Genomic DNA, 15,595 nt, shown 5'->3' with positions numbered 1-15,595 from the left:
GAGAATATAAGGTCACAGGGGAAGGGATCTGCCATGTTCCCAGTGCCTAAAATACAGCCTGACACTTAGTAGTCATGCAGTATATATTTGGTAAATAAAAAAAAAAAAACAGTGAATGAATGAATGAATGAATGAGTATCTTCCTGAAAGAAGAATCACTGTCTGTATGAACAACTTTTAAACTCGGTATAAGGAAAGGCTTTCTAATGCAGACACGGATTGGGCTACCTCGGAGTTTTCTCTCCTGCTTAGAATATCTCTGCAGGCCCTGCCTTTCCCTGTCTGCCCAACTTACTATTTGAGAACTGTCTCAAATACGAAGCCATCCCCCGTCCATTCTCATCCTAGCCCATTATTGGGGCAGAGAGATCACCTCCCTTCACAGAGCCCTGAATGTATGTCTCTAGCCAATACTTACCATATTCACAAATCTGTTTGTCATAGGACTTGGCACATAACAGGCCAATGATAAAAATCAGCTGATTAATTATGAGAAAAAGTTAAATTTCTTATTGTATAGACTGTTTACATAGAGGCTGGACTGGCATTTGCTAGGGATACTATAAAGAAGGTACAGGCATCATCTATTGAGTCACTAAGTATTTATTGAGCACCTGCTATGTGCTAGGTAGATGAGTTGTCTGGGTAAGGTTCAGGGAACAGTATTAGGAAAAGCATTCGAAAAGTAAAAATTAGGGGCACCTGGGTGGCTCAGTTGCTTAAGCGTCTGACTTTGGCTCAGGTCATGATCTCGTGGTTCGTGGGTTCGAGCCCCACCTCGGGCTCTGTGCTGACAGCTCAGAGCCTGGAGCCTGCTTTGGATTCTGTGTCTCCCTCTCTCTCTGCCCCTCTCCTGCTCGTGCTCTCTCTCTCTCTCTCTCTCTCTCTCTCTCTCTCTCTCTCTCTCAAAAATAAACAAACATTAAAAAAAAAGTGTGATGTAACTTTAAAAAAAGTAAAAATTAACGGATTTAAGTAGGCGTGCAGTGAAATGGGTAAAGGGAGAAGCAGAGGTGCATCAGTGACAGGAACTCATGGAAGATTGTACTAAAATGCTTTTCAAGATCTCCTCAAATCGAAACAATCCAATTTTAACCTGTTACAATGTTTACTATAGGCAAACTCAGAGCTGGAACAGAGTCCCATGCTGACACTTTCAGAACTGTAAAACGTACTTCTGAATTGGCCTTGGGCTGGCTTGCTTTCTTTGTCTTTATTGTATGCAATAATTTGAACTGTATAATTCTGGTCTGGCATAAGACCTTGAATAATTGCTTTAGTTGCAGTGTTCTGGAGATTCAATTGATTGGTTTTTCCACCTATAATAAAACAGAAAGATAAATCAGTACTAAGAAACAGGTTAACTGTATACATTAAAATTTATTAGTCAAGCAATCAAGACATTTAAAAATATATACAATGGTGCATATGTACGTTGCACTTAACTTTAATATATTGTTCCTTCTCATTCTTAGCTCTACTCTTTGTATAACTTAAACAGTTGTCTAAATAGGACAAAACACATTCAGAAAAATCATTCATCACAATGCATTATTGCTTTTATATGCTAGGGAAAGTCATAGTACAGGATCAGAAGACAGTAAGCCCTTCCCATCAGATATATTCTTCAAGGAAAGAATTCCACTTAAAAGTGCAGGGAAAGGTATGGGCAGACTGAATGTCATTGTCTACAGTGGAATTTTTGCTATAGTCTCTCTAAACTGAGCCAGAGCATCCCTGAAGCACTAGCAATTTAATTATCTCAAATCTGAGCATAACTGGCTCAGGATGTTGATGGAACAAATCATTGCCTGGCTACTTAAAAGTTAGCTTGGTTCATGAAAAGATTTCAAACCTCCATGATCTCTCCATCAAATTAGACTAACATCTAAGGCTTTCTTGGAAATACTGTTGATTAATATTCAACTTTTATGCAAAATTCCAAAGATAGATTTCTTTTCTGATTTCTAATAGCACTTACTAAGTCTGAGAAAGGAGAAATTTAAAACCTCTGCCTCACTAACACTAATAGCAAAAAGCATCTGAAATTTGCTGAATGAATTAAACATAACACACTTTATAATAAATTTTAATCATATTCTAATAAAACTAATGATGTTATGTCTGAAATCTGAAACCTTTCTCTTGCCAAAACCCATTTCTTTAAATGCATTTATGTCCGAGATGTTAAACCTGGTTTCACAAAGTTCTATTGCTTAAAACTCACCTCCTACAAATACTTACAAATAAATCTTTCTTAATGTGTGCATCACTAAAAAAAAAAAAAGTGTCTTAGGATACTTTGTATTAGAGCCCCACTCTGAGAGGCATAGGGTGTATTATTTTACTAAAAGCCTTGAGAATCTTGCAATAAAAAAGCTTTAAACTCTTTAAGACAGGAGTTCTTAACTTTATTTGACCATTAAACCATTAGGTTGTATTAAGAGCTGTAGCGTTGGGGCGCCTGGGTGGCGCAGTCGGTTAAGCGTCCGACTTCAGACAGGTCACGATCTCGCGGCCCGTGAGTTCGAGCCCCACGTCAGGCTCTGGGCTGATGGCTCAGAGCCTGGAGCCTGTTTCCGATTCTGTGTCTCCCTCTCTCTCTGCCCCTCCCCCGTTCATGCTCTGTCTCTCTCTGTCCCAAAAATAAATAAACGTTGAAAAAAAAAAATTAAAAAAAAAAGAGCTGTAGCATCTTTCAGATTACCATGGACCATGCTTTGGGAAAGACTGATATAAACAATACTTGGAACATCTCTTGCAGTGTTCAAATGTCTACATTTTGTGTCTAGACGCGTTTATTACTCTCTTTATTTACGCTGTTTATGTTTTATCAAGGAGATACCAGAGTGTCGATACTGTGTTATTGGCTTGGGTCACGGCAGCAAGGACATGGGGTCACTGGAAAAAATGTAACGAGTATTCATTAAGAAATCATTTGCTTTCATTCTCAATTTTTAGTTTGTCTCTGGAGGTGTTTAAGCAAGAGCTGGAGGTCTGCTTTGTGGGTATGTTGTGGTGGAGGGGATTGAAAGATCTGGCTGAGCTTTGGTTCCAAAGCTACACGAGTCACTTCCAAGACTCCCTGATTCCTTTATGACACCTACATGAGGTACTCAATAGTTTAGTATTATCATCAATTAATCAGGTAGTTAAAACACTGATAACCTGAAGGAACAAAAAAAAAGAATAACCTTTCAAGATCCAATATGGGGAATTCTCAGAGGTACTGCAAATTGAAAACTTGTATTTTGACCTTTAAAGTCATGATGTTTAAGAATCTCTTTAACTTGAATTTCCCATGATGACTTATTTTAGAATGTAAACTGCATTTTCAGAAGTCAAAGTTATTTCAAAAGTGGGCCATGCTTCAAAATGAAAATTCTGAACCAGGCTTGAGAATGAAATACCGTTTTCTGCAAGTGAGTCACTTCTGTGGGCCACCATGGGAAAAGTTGGCATCGGTAACACTGAACCAAGAATCATTCTAAGGAGCCTATGGGTAAAATTTGTTAATAGAAGAAGGTTCCTTTTTAGTAGTGGCCGAGCAAGAAACCAGGTGTTTCATCTGCTTGTTTTAAATCCACCACTGGGTGGGCGCCTGGGTGGCGCAGTCGGTTAAGTGTCCGACTTCAGCCAGGTCACGATCTCGTGGTCCGTGAGTTCGAGCCCCGCATCAGGCTCTGGGCTGATGGCTGTTGGCTGTTTCCGATTCTGTGTCTCCCTCTCTCTCTGCCCCTCCCCCATTCATGCTCTGTCTCTCTCTGTCCCAAAAATAAATAAACGTTGGAAAAAAAAAATTTAAATCCACCATTGGGTAAAATGTCCACAACTATGAACAACAGAGCATCTGTTGACCTCATTAAATGAGTTGCAGAAAGGTGTCTAACAGCAAGGAGTCCAGGTTCTTATAAATCTCTTTATCACCAGTAAAGAGGAAAAAATTATACTTATATAAATATATATTATACAGATGTGAAATATTTGTTATGTACTATGTGAAAATGTATCCTAGGAAAGGAACTGAGGCCTGAGAGATGTACTCAAGATCATCTTTAAATCAATCATGGGTGAATATGACTGAGCTCCTACTATTTGGCAGTGACTCTCTTAAGTGCTTGGCATTTATAAATTAATTTAGTCCTTACAACAAGTGTTTCCCAAATTTAATACGCATAGGAATCTTCTGTGAGTCTTGGTAAAAATTAGATGCCAGTTCAGTAAGTGGGGGGTGGGGACCAATAGTCTGCATTTGCTCTCAACTGATGCTTCTGCTGCTGATTCCCAGAGCACATTTTGAGTTCCAAGCCTTACAACAACTCCACGAGGTGGGTACTAGTGCTGTTTGTGCATCTTGTGTAAGAAGAAACTGAGGAACTGAGAGACTGAATAACTTGCCCACATGACATCTTACGCCCCACAGAACCAAGTTCTAAAAGCAAGCAGTCTGTTTTCTTGATCCCTTCTTTGTCTCCATGACCACCATGCGGCAGTGGAGATTCCTCCACATACTCTGTATTATTTTAGTTGATCAGATGTGTACAGTAAAAACATAAAATAGAAGAAAAAAGTCAACCAAAATTTAATGTATAAAAATGTACATAACTACTTTATCTTCATGATCAATAAATTTAACTTTTGTCTTTCCTGTTTTAACTTATCACTTATTTTTATAATGTATACTTAGTTTTTATAATTTTAATGTGTAATTGCTGAATAATATACTATCAAGTTAATTAATCATAATTTACTCAGCTGGTCACAACCATCGGCCTTCCAGATGTATTGGATTTTTTTTTAAGTGTCAACACACCAAAAATATTCATCCTATGTCAAAACAGAAGTGAAGATTTTAATCTGGAAACTTCTCCTGCGGAGAATTATGGTGAGCTCAATAGTGACTCTTTAGACTTTAGGAACATTATTAGGAACATTATTTCCTTGGTTAGAGGGTGAGATTTCAAGTTCAAATATTAAATTAAAAAGAAAACTTTCAAAAAATCCTCTTACAAATGACTTTAAAGCAACACTCAGTATTTCACATTTTTAGTTATCTATGTGTAAAAAGTTGCTAATACTCCACAAAATACAAACAGCTCTATTTTACCTGAAGCTGGAGTCACAAGAAGTTTGTATCCACCAAATTTTCCCCTTGGAGCCTTCCATGAAATCTGTATACTGTCCTGAGATAATACATTATATCGTAACCTTGTGGGTGGAGCCACTGAAAAAGAAAAACAAAAAATTGCTTAAGTATTGAAACATTTAAGTTTCCATTAGTTAAACTGAAGAGTCAAAGTAATGAAATCAAAATATATGACTTCACCAACCTCAAAATATGCTCTTTCTATAACCCCATTAATGAATTGATCAGTTTGCACAATGATACAAACCCAAGAGTATCTGTTTCTTAAGAGATAAGCATTTGTCAAATAGTATTGACCTTATGACAAAAAACTGTGACTTAGGGTTAAAATTTAATAATCTGGTCGACTTTAAACTGAAGGCAATCTTGCAAAATGTGTTCATTATGTTACAAACATTGTGTGTGTGTGTGTGTGTGTGTGTGTGTGTCCCTACTTGGAACATGTGAGCTTTTATAATCTACTCTCCTGGGGCCTGTTTTATGCCTTCAGGTTTTTTACTTTAGTAATCCAATATATTTTATGATAAGGTCATTTAAGAAGGCTATCATGGACATATTAGAGTAATAAGATCTTCATTTAAAAACATCTGAGAAAGAGATTAAAAGGGACCAAAATAAAAAAGACCAATAAAAGATAATTATGTTTTATAAACTTTGATCCATTCTTGAAATTTGGCTGATTTGTATCTTTTGGCAAGATCCATAGCACATGGTCATGAATCATCCCAGTATATTTAATCTTTTCTGATAGTTCACACAATGGGTACGTCTATATTACTTTTTACATATGTCATTCAAACTTCAAAACATGTTTTTGGAACCCTACTATCCGTGTCCCAGAATTTCAAAAGAAATCCTTTAAGAAGAAGATTTTAATGATATAATATCGAAATTAGTTTGTCAAAAAAGAAAAGTTAATGTGTAACAGAAAAGTTAGCACTTACTACCCATTTTTATGCCCTGCTTTTCTTTCTCGCTTGAGAAAACACAGGGAGGGGGAGGAAATAAACATTCTCTTTCACAGGGATGTAGCATGACATGGAGTTTGGACACAAATTCGATTCTAGTTCTGTCACTTATTAGATAAAGAACCTTGAGCAAGTGATTGTTTCTTCCAAAGCCTTATTTTTAGAAAAGGTGACAGCAATACTTTCTGCACAACATAGATGGCAATAGACAATAGGATAATGGATACAATGTATTATAACAGGTGGTCAGTAAATGTTTGCTCCTCTTGCCCTCACTTCAACTAATGGGTGATCTCAAAAGCTCACTGGATTCTCACAAAAAATACACAGCTATCCCAACTTTACATATAAAGGAACCAAAGAGAAGCTAGAGATGTGTCCAAGTTTACATACTGGTGAATGACAAGCTCTGACCCCAAGCAAAATGCTCTGTTTCTTTGGCAGAAGAGCCATATTAAGAAGGCACCCTTTATGAGCTAGGTGAATGAGTGATTTACTTCTCTACAAACTATCCACTCATTCAAAATCAATGAGCAGTGAAGGACATAATCAAGAATAGTTATTCTCTGGGTGCCTGGGTGGCTCAGTTGGTTAAGTGTCCAACTTCAGCTCAGATCATGATCTCACGGTTCACAAGTTCAAGCCCCACATCGGGCTCTGTGCTGACAGCTCAGAGCCTGGAGCCTGTTTCAGATTCTGTGTCTCCCTCTCTCTCCCTCCCCTCCCCTGTTCATGCTCTGTCTCTCTCTTGAAAATAAATAAAACCATTAAAATTTTTTTAAAAAGAATAATTATTCTCTTCCTGTTGTCCTTTACTGCCTCTTAGCAGAGAATGCTAGCCATACAAAACAAAAACATTAGCTTACCATTCTCAATTTGACATGAATGGAAGAGTTTACATTTCTGGTTTATGGGATAATATGGATTTATCATAAGAACAACTACACTGCAATTCAAGAGGAAGATAGCTGAACCTAACATTTGGATGAACAGAAAAACTATTACTATTTTGCTCAGTCTGGAACTTGGGGAGAATAATGTATTCATAGGTAGGCTCTTATTACTTATGGAAGAGAATTTAAAGTAAGAATTAAACCATTTTAAACAATATATCAAGTGTCTCCACCAAATCTTGCCAGTGGGCTGCTAGACATCACGGGCCAAGCTCATGAAAGACTTCTGCCTGAATGCCCTGGTGAAAGACAGCTGACACGCCTGGGAATCGTCAAGTGGAAAAGTACAGTAAATAGGATGAGGGCCTCAGGTCTAGGCAGTTGCAAGAGGATCAACCCATTCTGTTGGTACCCCAGGTGTGCGGACTTCTCAAGGAGGGCAAATAAGTCAACCCAGGATTCCTAGGTTAAAGATTAGAAATCTTTACAGCATTCTCTGGCCAGGCTACTGTTCTTCAAATGTGGTCTGAGTTTATAGCCTGACACATTTTTTTAGTCAACAGCCACAGCCTTCTGAACCTCCAGGAGAAAGTGATTGGGATAACAATGGTCATGCTCTGATTCCATGCCCAGAAAATACAGAGGGTGCTCCAGACCCAGAGGGCACTGGCTTCCTTTGAACTGCTCAAAGAAATACAATGTGAAACAACTGTAACAACAATATCCATCCACGTTCAACTTTTTAAACAATTTATAAAGGACGCGGATGACTACAGTCCCATTACAACTGCTAGCAAAAAGCAATACCACCATTTTCTTTCATCAACAGACCACACCTATTGCCTATATACGCAAAAATACTCTCTCAATCATTAAAAGAAAATCTTGGGTAGACACAGAGTTCACATTTCCTTTAGGTTTTTGCCTATCGGGGAAAAACAGTGAACAGAAAAAATGCTAATTAAGAAAGAAGAAGGCATGAGGTCATAGTATCAAACTTCAAAATTAGCTCCTTTTTCTCTGTATGGAAGACACTGGGACTTGTGCCAGAGCAAGGGTAGCAAGACCGACAGAAACATTTTAAATCCAGTGCACAAATAAATGTCTCATGGAACAAAAAGTTGTGGATCTTTAATGCCAGACCCGTGCTTTTTCTTTCTGCAGCCCCAAGGAGGTCCTTCTATACGTACACTTAACTTCCAGTGATAATTACACTCTCTCTCCCTTTCAAATAGATAAAACTTAAAGTAAATTTTTTAAGCAACTCCAATGATCTATTCTCTGCTCAAAATCAATCACATAAATAAATGGTGTCATGGTAGATAGAAATAAGATTCAGTTTCTCAAACATCTCACGTACTTTCCTAAAAGCCAAAGAAGCCAATGACATCTGAAGTCTTTTCTTACTGGGATTTCCTCCAGCAGGTGCCCACCATCTTCCTTCTAGAAAGTTTCTCCACTGGACCATGCCTTTTCAATTCACCTCTGAGACCTCAAAGGTCCCCATCAGATAACCTCCAAGCACAAAACAGTTCAGATATATCCCCTGTCTCATCCCTTTCACCTAAGCTCCAGACCACCCACTACCCACCAGACATCTTGTCCTGGATGTTCCACAAACAGTGGAAGCTCCACATATGTGTCTGAGACTGACATCATCTGCAGATTAAACTTGCTTCATCATTTATTCTTTTTCAAGTTTTTTTTTCTTTTAATATTGAGAGAGAGAGAGACAGAGAGAGGTAGAGAGAGAGGGAAAGAGAGAATCCCAAGCAGGTTCTGCCCTGTCAGCACAGAACCTGACGCGGGGCCAATCCATGAACCGTGAGATCATGACCTGAGCTGAAATCAAGAGTGGGACGCTTAACCGAATGAGCTACCCAGTCACCCCTATTCTTTTATTAATCTCTTCAACAAATGTCTACTATGACTGAGGCATTGGTCTGCATCAGAGATACAGACACCAATAAGAGAAGTACTGAAGTATAGGTAAACAAGCAATTATGACGCAAAGGTACAGAAGCAATAATAACACGTGAGTTGAAATTAAAGGTCCCGTCTACCGAGCAAAAAGCCTTACAGTCCTCTTTGATATTTCCCTTTTACACCTCCCTCCATATCTAATCAGGAAGGAAGTCTTCTCTCTTCTACCTCTGAAATGGTTCTTGGATTCACTCTCTTCTCTCTGTTCCCCCACCTGGCTCAGACCCTCAACCTCTACTTCCCAGACATGTTAGTATAATCTTCCAATGGTCTCTCCTACTTAATTCTTATTCCCCAAGCCACTATGGGTCACAAATATGAGTAGCAGCGATATTGCTATCAGTGTCTCTAAAAACAGAGCTGTTTAAAATCCTCCACAATTTGGCTCCAATCTACCTTTCCAGCTTTGTCTTTTGCTACAACCCCACCCCACACACAGAGCTTATACTGTGAGTTATCTGCCTAACTGACGGCATCCCTGAAAGCACCCCAGAAGGGTCTCTGTGCGATCAGTTACTCCACCAATGACCATTTCTGAATTAAGTGAGACTAAGATAGTGGCTCTGAAGGGCTTTGTGATTTGCCTGCTCTTTGTTCCTAAGGACCCGTGCTTGTATCCCACAGTTTCGATGGTGAGTTAGCTGAGATTTCTAGTACCACTGCGGAAAGTGTTCTTACATTAATGTAAACAGGGTAAGTGGAATTTGTCTAACTGTTCCCTGTGTGTTGCATGAAGTAGTCAGAAATATGGTCTTTTGCTCAGTGTTTGAACACTGTTCGAGCCTGCCAAGAGTCACGTTCCATGCCTTTGCAAACAAGCACGCCTCACTTTAAGGAAGCAGGGTGTGGTGGTTCTTAGCATTTGACTTTTCTACGACTGTAAATTCCAAGCATTAGACATAAACACTCCTAAAACAACTTTCTTTATCTCATTTACATTTCCTTGCTAAGCTGATGAATGACGATCTCTGTACCAACATTTCTGTTTCTGCAAGATTATCGTGTTTACCCAGTAAGGTAGTTTTGCTCATTTATACGCGTTGTGCACTTACTCCGGAGGTTAGCACACTTCTTCTGCAAAAGGCCAGATAATAAATATTTTAGGCCTTGGGGGCTATACAGTTTCTGTCACAACTACTCAAATTCTCAATGTGAAGCAGCCACAGACATATGTAAACAGATAGCTGCATTCCAATAAAACGTTAATGACAAAAGCAAGCAGTCTTCTGTTATTTGGCCCACGAGTGGTAGTTTACCCACTCTTAACATACTTTAGAAAAATGAGTCAAAACCAAAAATAAAGGTGCAGATCCCAGTAATACAAACAGTAGATTTCAAAAATGAAGTTCAATGAAAACGAAGCTAGAGATAGCCGGAAATGCTTAAAATGGTGTATCAGCAGTTTCTGTCAGACTCTTAGGAAACTCTACATTGTGTGCTCAATTTTTAAAGAAAGGAACAAAATAAGGACCAGGTATCAAGTGGTAGAAATATTTTGTAGACCTTCTATTTAAGAGACAAGGCATGACTCAGGTACCTACATACACACATTATAGCTCCTCATTAATGGAACTGATTTGGTAGCATGCAAATTTGGCTTCTGCCGATTAAATCTGCACAGCCTTTTCAGAAGCACGTGAAGAATGAGCTGTTTAACAAACCACCACAAAATGACTATGCTCAGTCACTGGTGAGGTCTCAACCGTCATCAAAGTTGCGTGGCACATTTCTACAAGGCAAACAGTTGGTAAAACTGAGTAAAAGCCAACATATGACCCTGCCTAGAAACACAGTAGAACCAGTGAAACACTATTAGGGCAGGTAAAATAAAAAATAATAATCGGAACCAGTGCAGCTAGAGTCCCAGCCCTAATGATTATCTTAAAGTTTTGCGTTACCTTGACCCTGGACAATGGTGCAAAAATAAGCAATTGCCAGAAAAGCTGGAAACAACCAGTATTGCATGTCGCACTGAAAAATCTTCATTTTATCCTCTGCTTTTCACATGAGATGCAGCAATCCTGGAAATAGAGAGCACAGGAATGTTTTGAGAAGCCTGAAAATAATGTATATGCGTCCTCTAAGACAGGCCAACCACCCAACATGGATTAGTAACGTCAGGAAGTAATTCATTCTCCCAGGCACCGTATACTTCACTCTGAAATATGAACTGATAAAAGAAAACCTTTTGAGAAGATGCTGCAAATGGAGAGAATGATCTGAAAGATTTGGGAAAGAAGTTCAGAAAGTACTTTGTGACTCCTTGTAAGGCATAAATTGCACAGTGAATTTTCCAAATGGTTACATTCCAAAAGTTTCTGTGAAATGAGCATTATAAATGAGACAATCACAATTTACTTGACAGGAATGTGTTCCTCCAGGATTTTTCACATAAAGTCAAAAGTCCTTCTATCTGCCTACAAAGTGAAGATATATAGGACCTTTCTTCTGGTAATTAAAGAGAATTTGAAAAACCACTTTGTGCTAATACTAAATCACTGTTCTGCCTCTATTTCACTGGGCTGAAAAATCTATAAGCGTTTCACCTTTTCTTATAAATTTTTTTGTCCTGCGTGTAAATCTAAAAACTCTTCCGAGGTTTTCTTTTTCACGAGGAAATCAACGAAAGAAAAACTACAAGGAAAAGAGAAATGAAAAGGGGCAAAAGAAGGTAGGTAAGGAAGAAAAGAGGGAGGGAGGGAAAGAGGAAGTGTGAAGAGAGAAGAAGCAAGAGTGACTGGTCAATTTACGAGCGCAGTCTACAAATTGTTGACCATAATTATTTTATAAGCCACTACAAAGGAGAAATTCCAAGAAATTTCCTCAAAGGATAAAAAGACATCTGAAAAGTTTTCTTCTACCGAGGGCATTTTTTCATTCATGTATTCTTTCATTCATTCTCCAATATTGTTTCACAAAAGATCTGAGGCAAATTTCAGATAAATAGCAAATAATGTTTTTAGTATGTCCACTGTGATATTTAGAACATATTTAATTACACAATTTATTAGCAAAATTGTGTGATCTCTCAGCTTAAACCTTATCTTTCTTGGTTCTTGCTCCCTTATCAGTATTCAAGGGGTGTGTTTCTGACTTCTCTTCTCCCTCCAGAATAGAGAATCTATATATTTATCCACTTTGCGAGGGTTTTTTTGAGAACAAGTTTTTTTTTGCGTTTTTTTTTTTTTTACTCATCAATGCTATGTTTTGTTTTCTGATTTATTTCTGCGCGTATCATCAGGAATTGCTTCTTTTTGCTTTTCTCTTCTTATTGTTTTATTTGCTTTTTGTTTTTCTTTGTGATTTTGTTTTTTGCCAAATCTTAATGTGATATTATTCTTTTTTTGAGGCCATTAATTTTCCTCTGAATATGCTTTGGCCACATCATATAAGCTTCAACTTCCTTTTTAACTGAAGAGTTATTTCAGTGAATGCAGCAAAGCCTAAAAGTCTATGAACAGAGAAAGCAATAGGACTAATGCATTTAAACCTCTGAGATTCTGGTGTAATTCCAGAGTAATACAGTGTATATCCAGAGGAATAAATTGTATTTCCCTCAGGCAATCATTCAAAAACAAATTGGGGGACAAGTACTTTTTGTATAATACCCAATAGTCTTGTGTACAACTCTTTTGTGTTGCCAATAAAAGGGAAATCTGTAAGCTTTGATATTCATGTAAATAAACAAGCTAAGATCCTATAATAAAAATTTAAAAATGTACTCAATTGTGCCTAGAAACCCAAAAAATATCTTCTCCTATCATCCTACCATAGTTCCAAAATACTAATTACAAAAGAATATTTCTTTGGGGCACCTGGGTGGCTCAGTCGGTTAAGCATCTGACTTCGGTTCAGGTCAAGATCTCGCGGTTCGTGGGTTCGAGCCCTGCATTGAGCTCTGTGCTGACAGCTCAGAGCCTGGAGCCTGCTTCGGATTCTGTGTCTCCCTCTCTCTCTGCTCCACCCTGCTCACACACACTCTCTCTCTCTCTCTCTCTCAAAAATAAACATTAAAAAAAATTTTTTCAGGGGCGCCTGGGTGGCGCAGTCGGTTAAGCGTCCGACTTCAGCCAGGTCACGATCTCGCGGTCCGGGAGTTAGAGCCCCGCGTCGGGCTCTGGGCTGATGGCTCAGAGCCTGGAGCCTGTTTCCGATTCTGTGTCTCCCTCTCTCTCTGTCCCTCCCCCGTTCATGCTCTGTCTCTCTGTCCCAAAAATAAATAAACGTTGAATATTTCCTTGGACTGAAATATTCACATACTGGAAGCTCCTTAAAATTCCAAATGGAAAGGCAATACATTAAGTGCCTATTCTAAAAGAATAAGCAACACATTAAGTGACTAATATATGTATTTACTATATATATATTTAGCATTTTAGCATGGGTTGATTCATCACAGATTAGTAAACCAACCATTTGTCAGAACACAAAGGAAATTGAATAAACAGTGAGCAAATTTTGATAAATTAAAGGAGCAAAGACCTTGGGGTATATATAGAACCCTCACTCTACAAAGGCAAGAATAAGATTAGATGGATTATCCAAAGAGATATGAGTGGCACTTATGTAGACAGAAGGCATGAATACAGAGGATTTCAAAAGATATGGGAGTGGGCTTCAGCCCTAACACAACCAAGAAATCAATAAATCTGCCAGTCACCCAGACAGCTGTCCTGTACAGCCCCCAAAAAACCATACCAGCAGAATCACCCTCTCAACTCAAACAAAATATTCTAAGATTTTGTACCCCAACATTATAACTGTAGGTTTCAACCAGAACCAGGCAAGGGGAAGAAAGGTAAGGAAATAGGCCACATTTGTGTTTCTGGCATACATTTTAAGATCAGGGGACTTTTGGTTAGATACCACACGATAGGATTTTAACATAGGAGAAAACGATCCTTTTACAAACCATAAGCCAAAAGACTTTCTCTGTTCTCTTCAAAACACAAGTCCTGTGTCCAGGTGTTTTGAAGCAATAATTAACGCAACACAATGGAAGCTAATTTGCATTTCACAAAATTTAATTTTAACTAATTAATTAACTAATCAACTATTCTACCCTACTCTTGGTAATTTGAAAACAAACAGTATTATTTAGATGGAAAAAATTGTGCCATAGCTTATCTTTAAATCTTCCTTTTTGTTGTTTACTTTAAATTAGGATGAGTAATACCATATTGAGAGAAGTGGAATTTTAGTTTTCCCAAGGTTTTCTGCCAAGTCTCCAAATTTTTGGACAGTAAAATAGGGGCAAGAAGAATCCCAATTCCTATTAAAGTGCCATGAGACACTTTAACATTTACCAAAATGTCAAAGCCTAATTTGTTGAAACTTTGCCCAAAATCCTGCCCAACACAAATAACTCTGCCTTGGTTTTTTTTTTTTGTTTGTTTGTTCGTTCATTTTGTTTTGTTGGTTTAAAAACATCCTATTAAAAATGGGTACTTAGTTCTAAGTTCAGAAGGTATACACCCAATTCTGGGAAAGTTGATAATGTTTAGTATAAGTTTTCTCAAAACACTGTCACAATTTTGTGGTCCATAATTTAAAACTATCCCAATTAGGGCTAATTTGCCTTTCTACTTCATGTGTTCTGTTTTATTTAATCTCATTTGTATAGTTGAGATTAATAAGGAGCAAAGGCCCTGAGTATAGCCAGTTTTATCAAAATTCCTTAAAATATTTATTCTAAAGTTTTTGTAAACCACTGATACACACACAAACGTACATACACACAAACACTTGTACAGACTTACACACACATGTACATTCCAATCTTGCATAATGTTCTCTTCAATCAGTGCTGACTTACGAAAAAAACCCAACCAAACAAACCATGAACTTCAACAAAATCTTTGCTAGCTATCTGGCATTTGGTCTTGAGAGAGTTTGTTATTTGTCGTATTGAGATTTCCATTCCAACAATCTCTTGTTGAGAGTCCCACTATATAACCAAAGCTCTCTACTTGCTACTAAGGAAAATACAAAACTTTATACTATACAATCCCTGCCCTCAGCGATCTCACAATTTTATTGAAAAGAAAGATCACGAGCAAATACATTGCAAAGCTTAATAAAAGTAAGTATGAAATAGAAGAAAGACTTAGCACAAAGTGGTAATATAAATAGAAAACTGGGAGTTAGGAAGACAATTCTGCCAATAATTTGTTAGGGGTCCTTGGCTAACTGGTGTAACCACTCTGACTTGGTTTCTTCATACAAAATGTGCAAATTAGCATCTATCTGATACAGTGATTGAGATAATGCAGATAATGTATTTAGAACAAAGGTAGCTCTCAGAAAGTTCTAACTAGTTCCAAGTTAGCAACACATTCTAAGAACATGAAGGACAAGGGAATGATAGAATCAATAAATTTTGCTACTGGAGTAGACACTAAAGGAGGAAGGAAATGCAGGATGTCTTTATCTATCCCATCATGTTACGGTTGTAGGACTAACTTGGCAAAAGGCTTAGGTAAAAACCGAAGACCCAGATAATGACAGAGACACAATTATTCGCATGAGTGAACTGCTTTAAACTTTTCAAAATATGCTCCTATCCATGTTTTATCATTTCCTACATGACAGCTCTATATAGATTG

At 37.9% G+C, this 15,595-nt stretch overlaps 1 protein-coding gene across 5 annotated transcripts in view; it reads right to left on the bottom strand.

Annotated features, from left to right (window-relative positions):
* Window positions 1–15,595, bottom strand: part of COL14A1 (collagen type XIV alpha 1 chain) — a 221,908-nt gene that overhangs the window by 194,207 nt on the left and 12,106 nt on the right. For all 5 annotated transcript variants that reach the window (XM_047842795.1, XM_047842799.1, XM_047842794.1 and 2 more), the window contains exons 2-4: window positions 10,889–11,011; window positions 5,108–5,224; window positions 1,176–1,319 (exon numbers count right to left, since the gene is read on the bottom strand). In XM_047842795.1, the coding sequence (XP_047698751.1) occupies window positions 1,176–1,319; window positions 5,108–5,224; window positions 10,889–10,976 (349 nt within the window). In that variant the 5' untranslated portion in view covers window positions 10,977–11,011. The remainder of the gene's footprint in view (window positions 1–1,175; window positions 1,320–5,107; window positions 5,225–10,888; window positions 11,012–15,595) is intronic.

The sequence above is a fragment of the Prionailurus viverrinus genome, chromosome F2, assembly GCF_022837055.1.
Source record: "Prionailurus viverrinus isolate Anna chromosome F2, UM_Priviv_1.0, whole genome shotgun sequence".
NCBI lineage: Eukaryota > Metazoa > Chordata > Mammalia > Carnivora > Felidae > Prionailurus > Prionailurus viverrinus.
The sequence above is the reverse complement of the archived record's forward strand: the minus strand, read 5'-3'. Positions and strand labels throughout refer to the sequence as shown.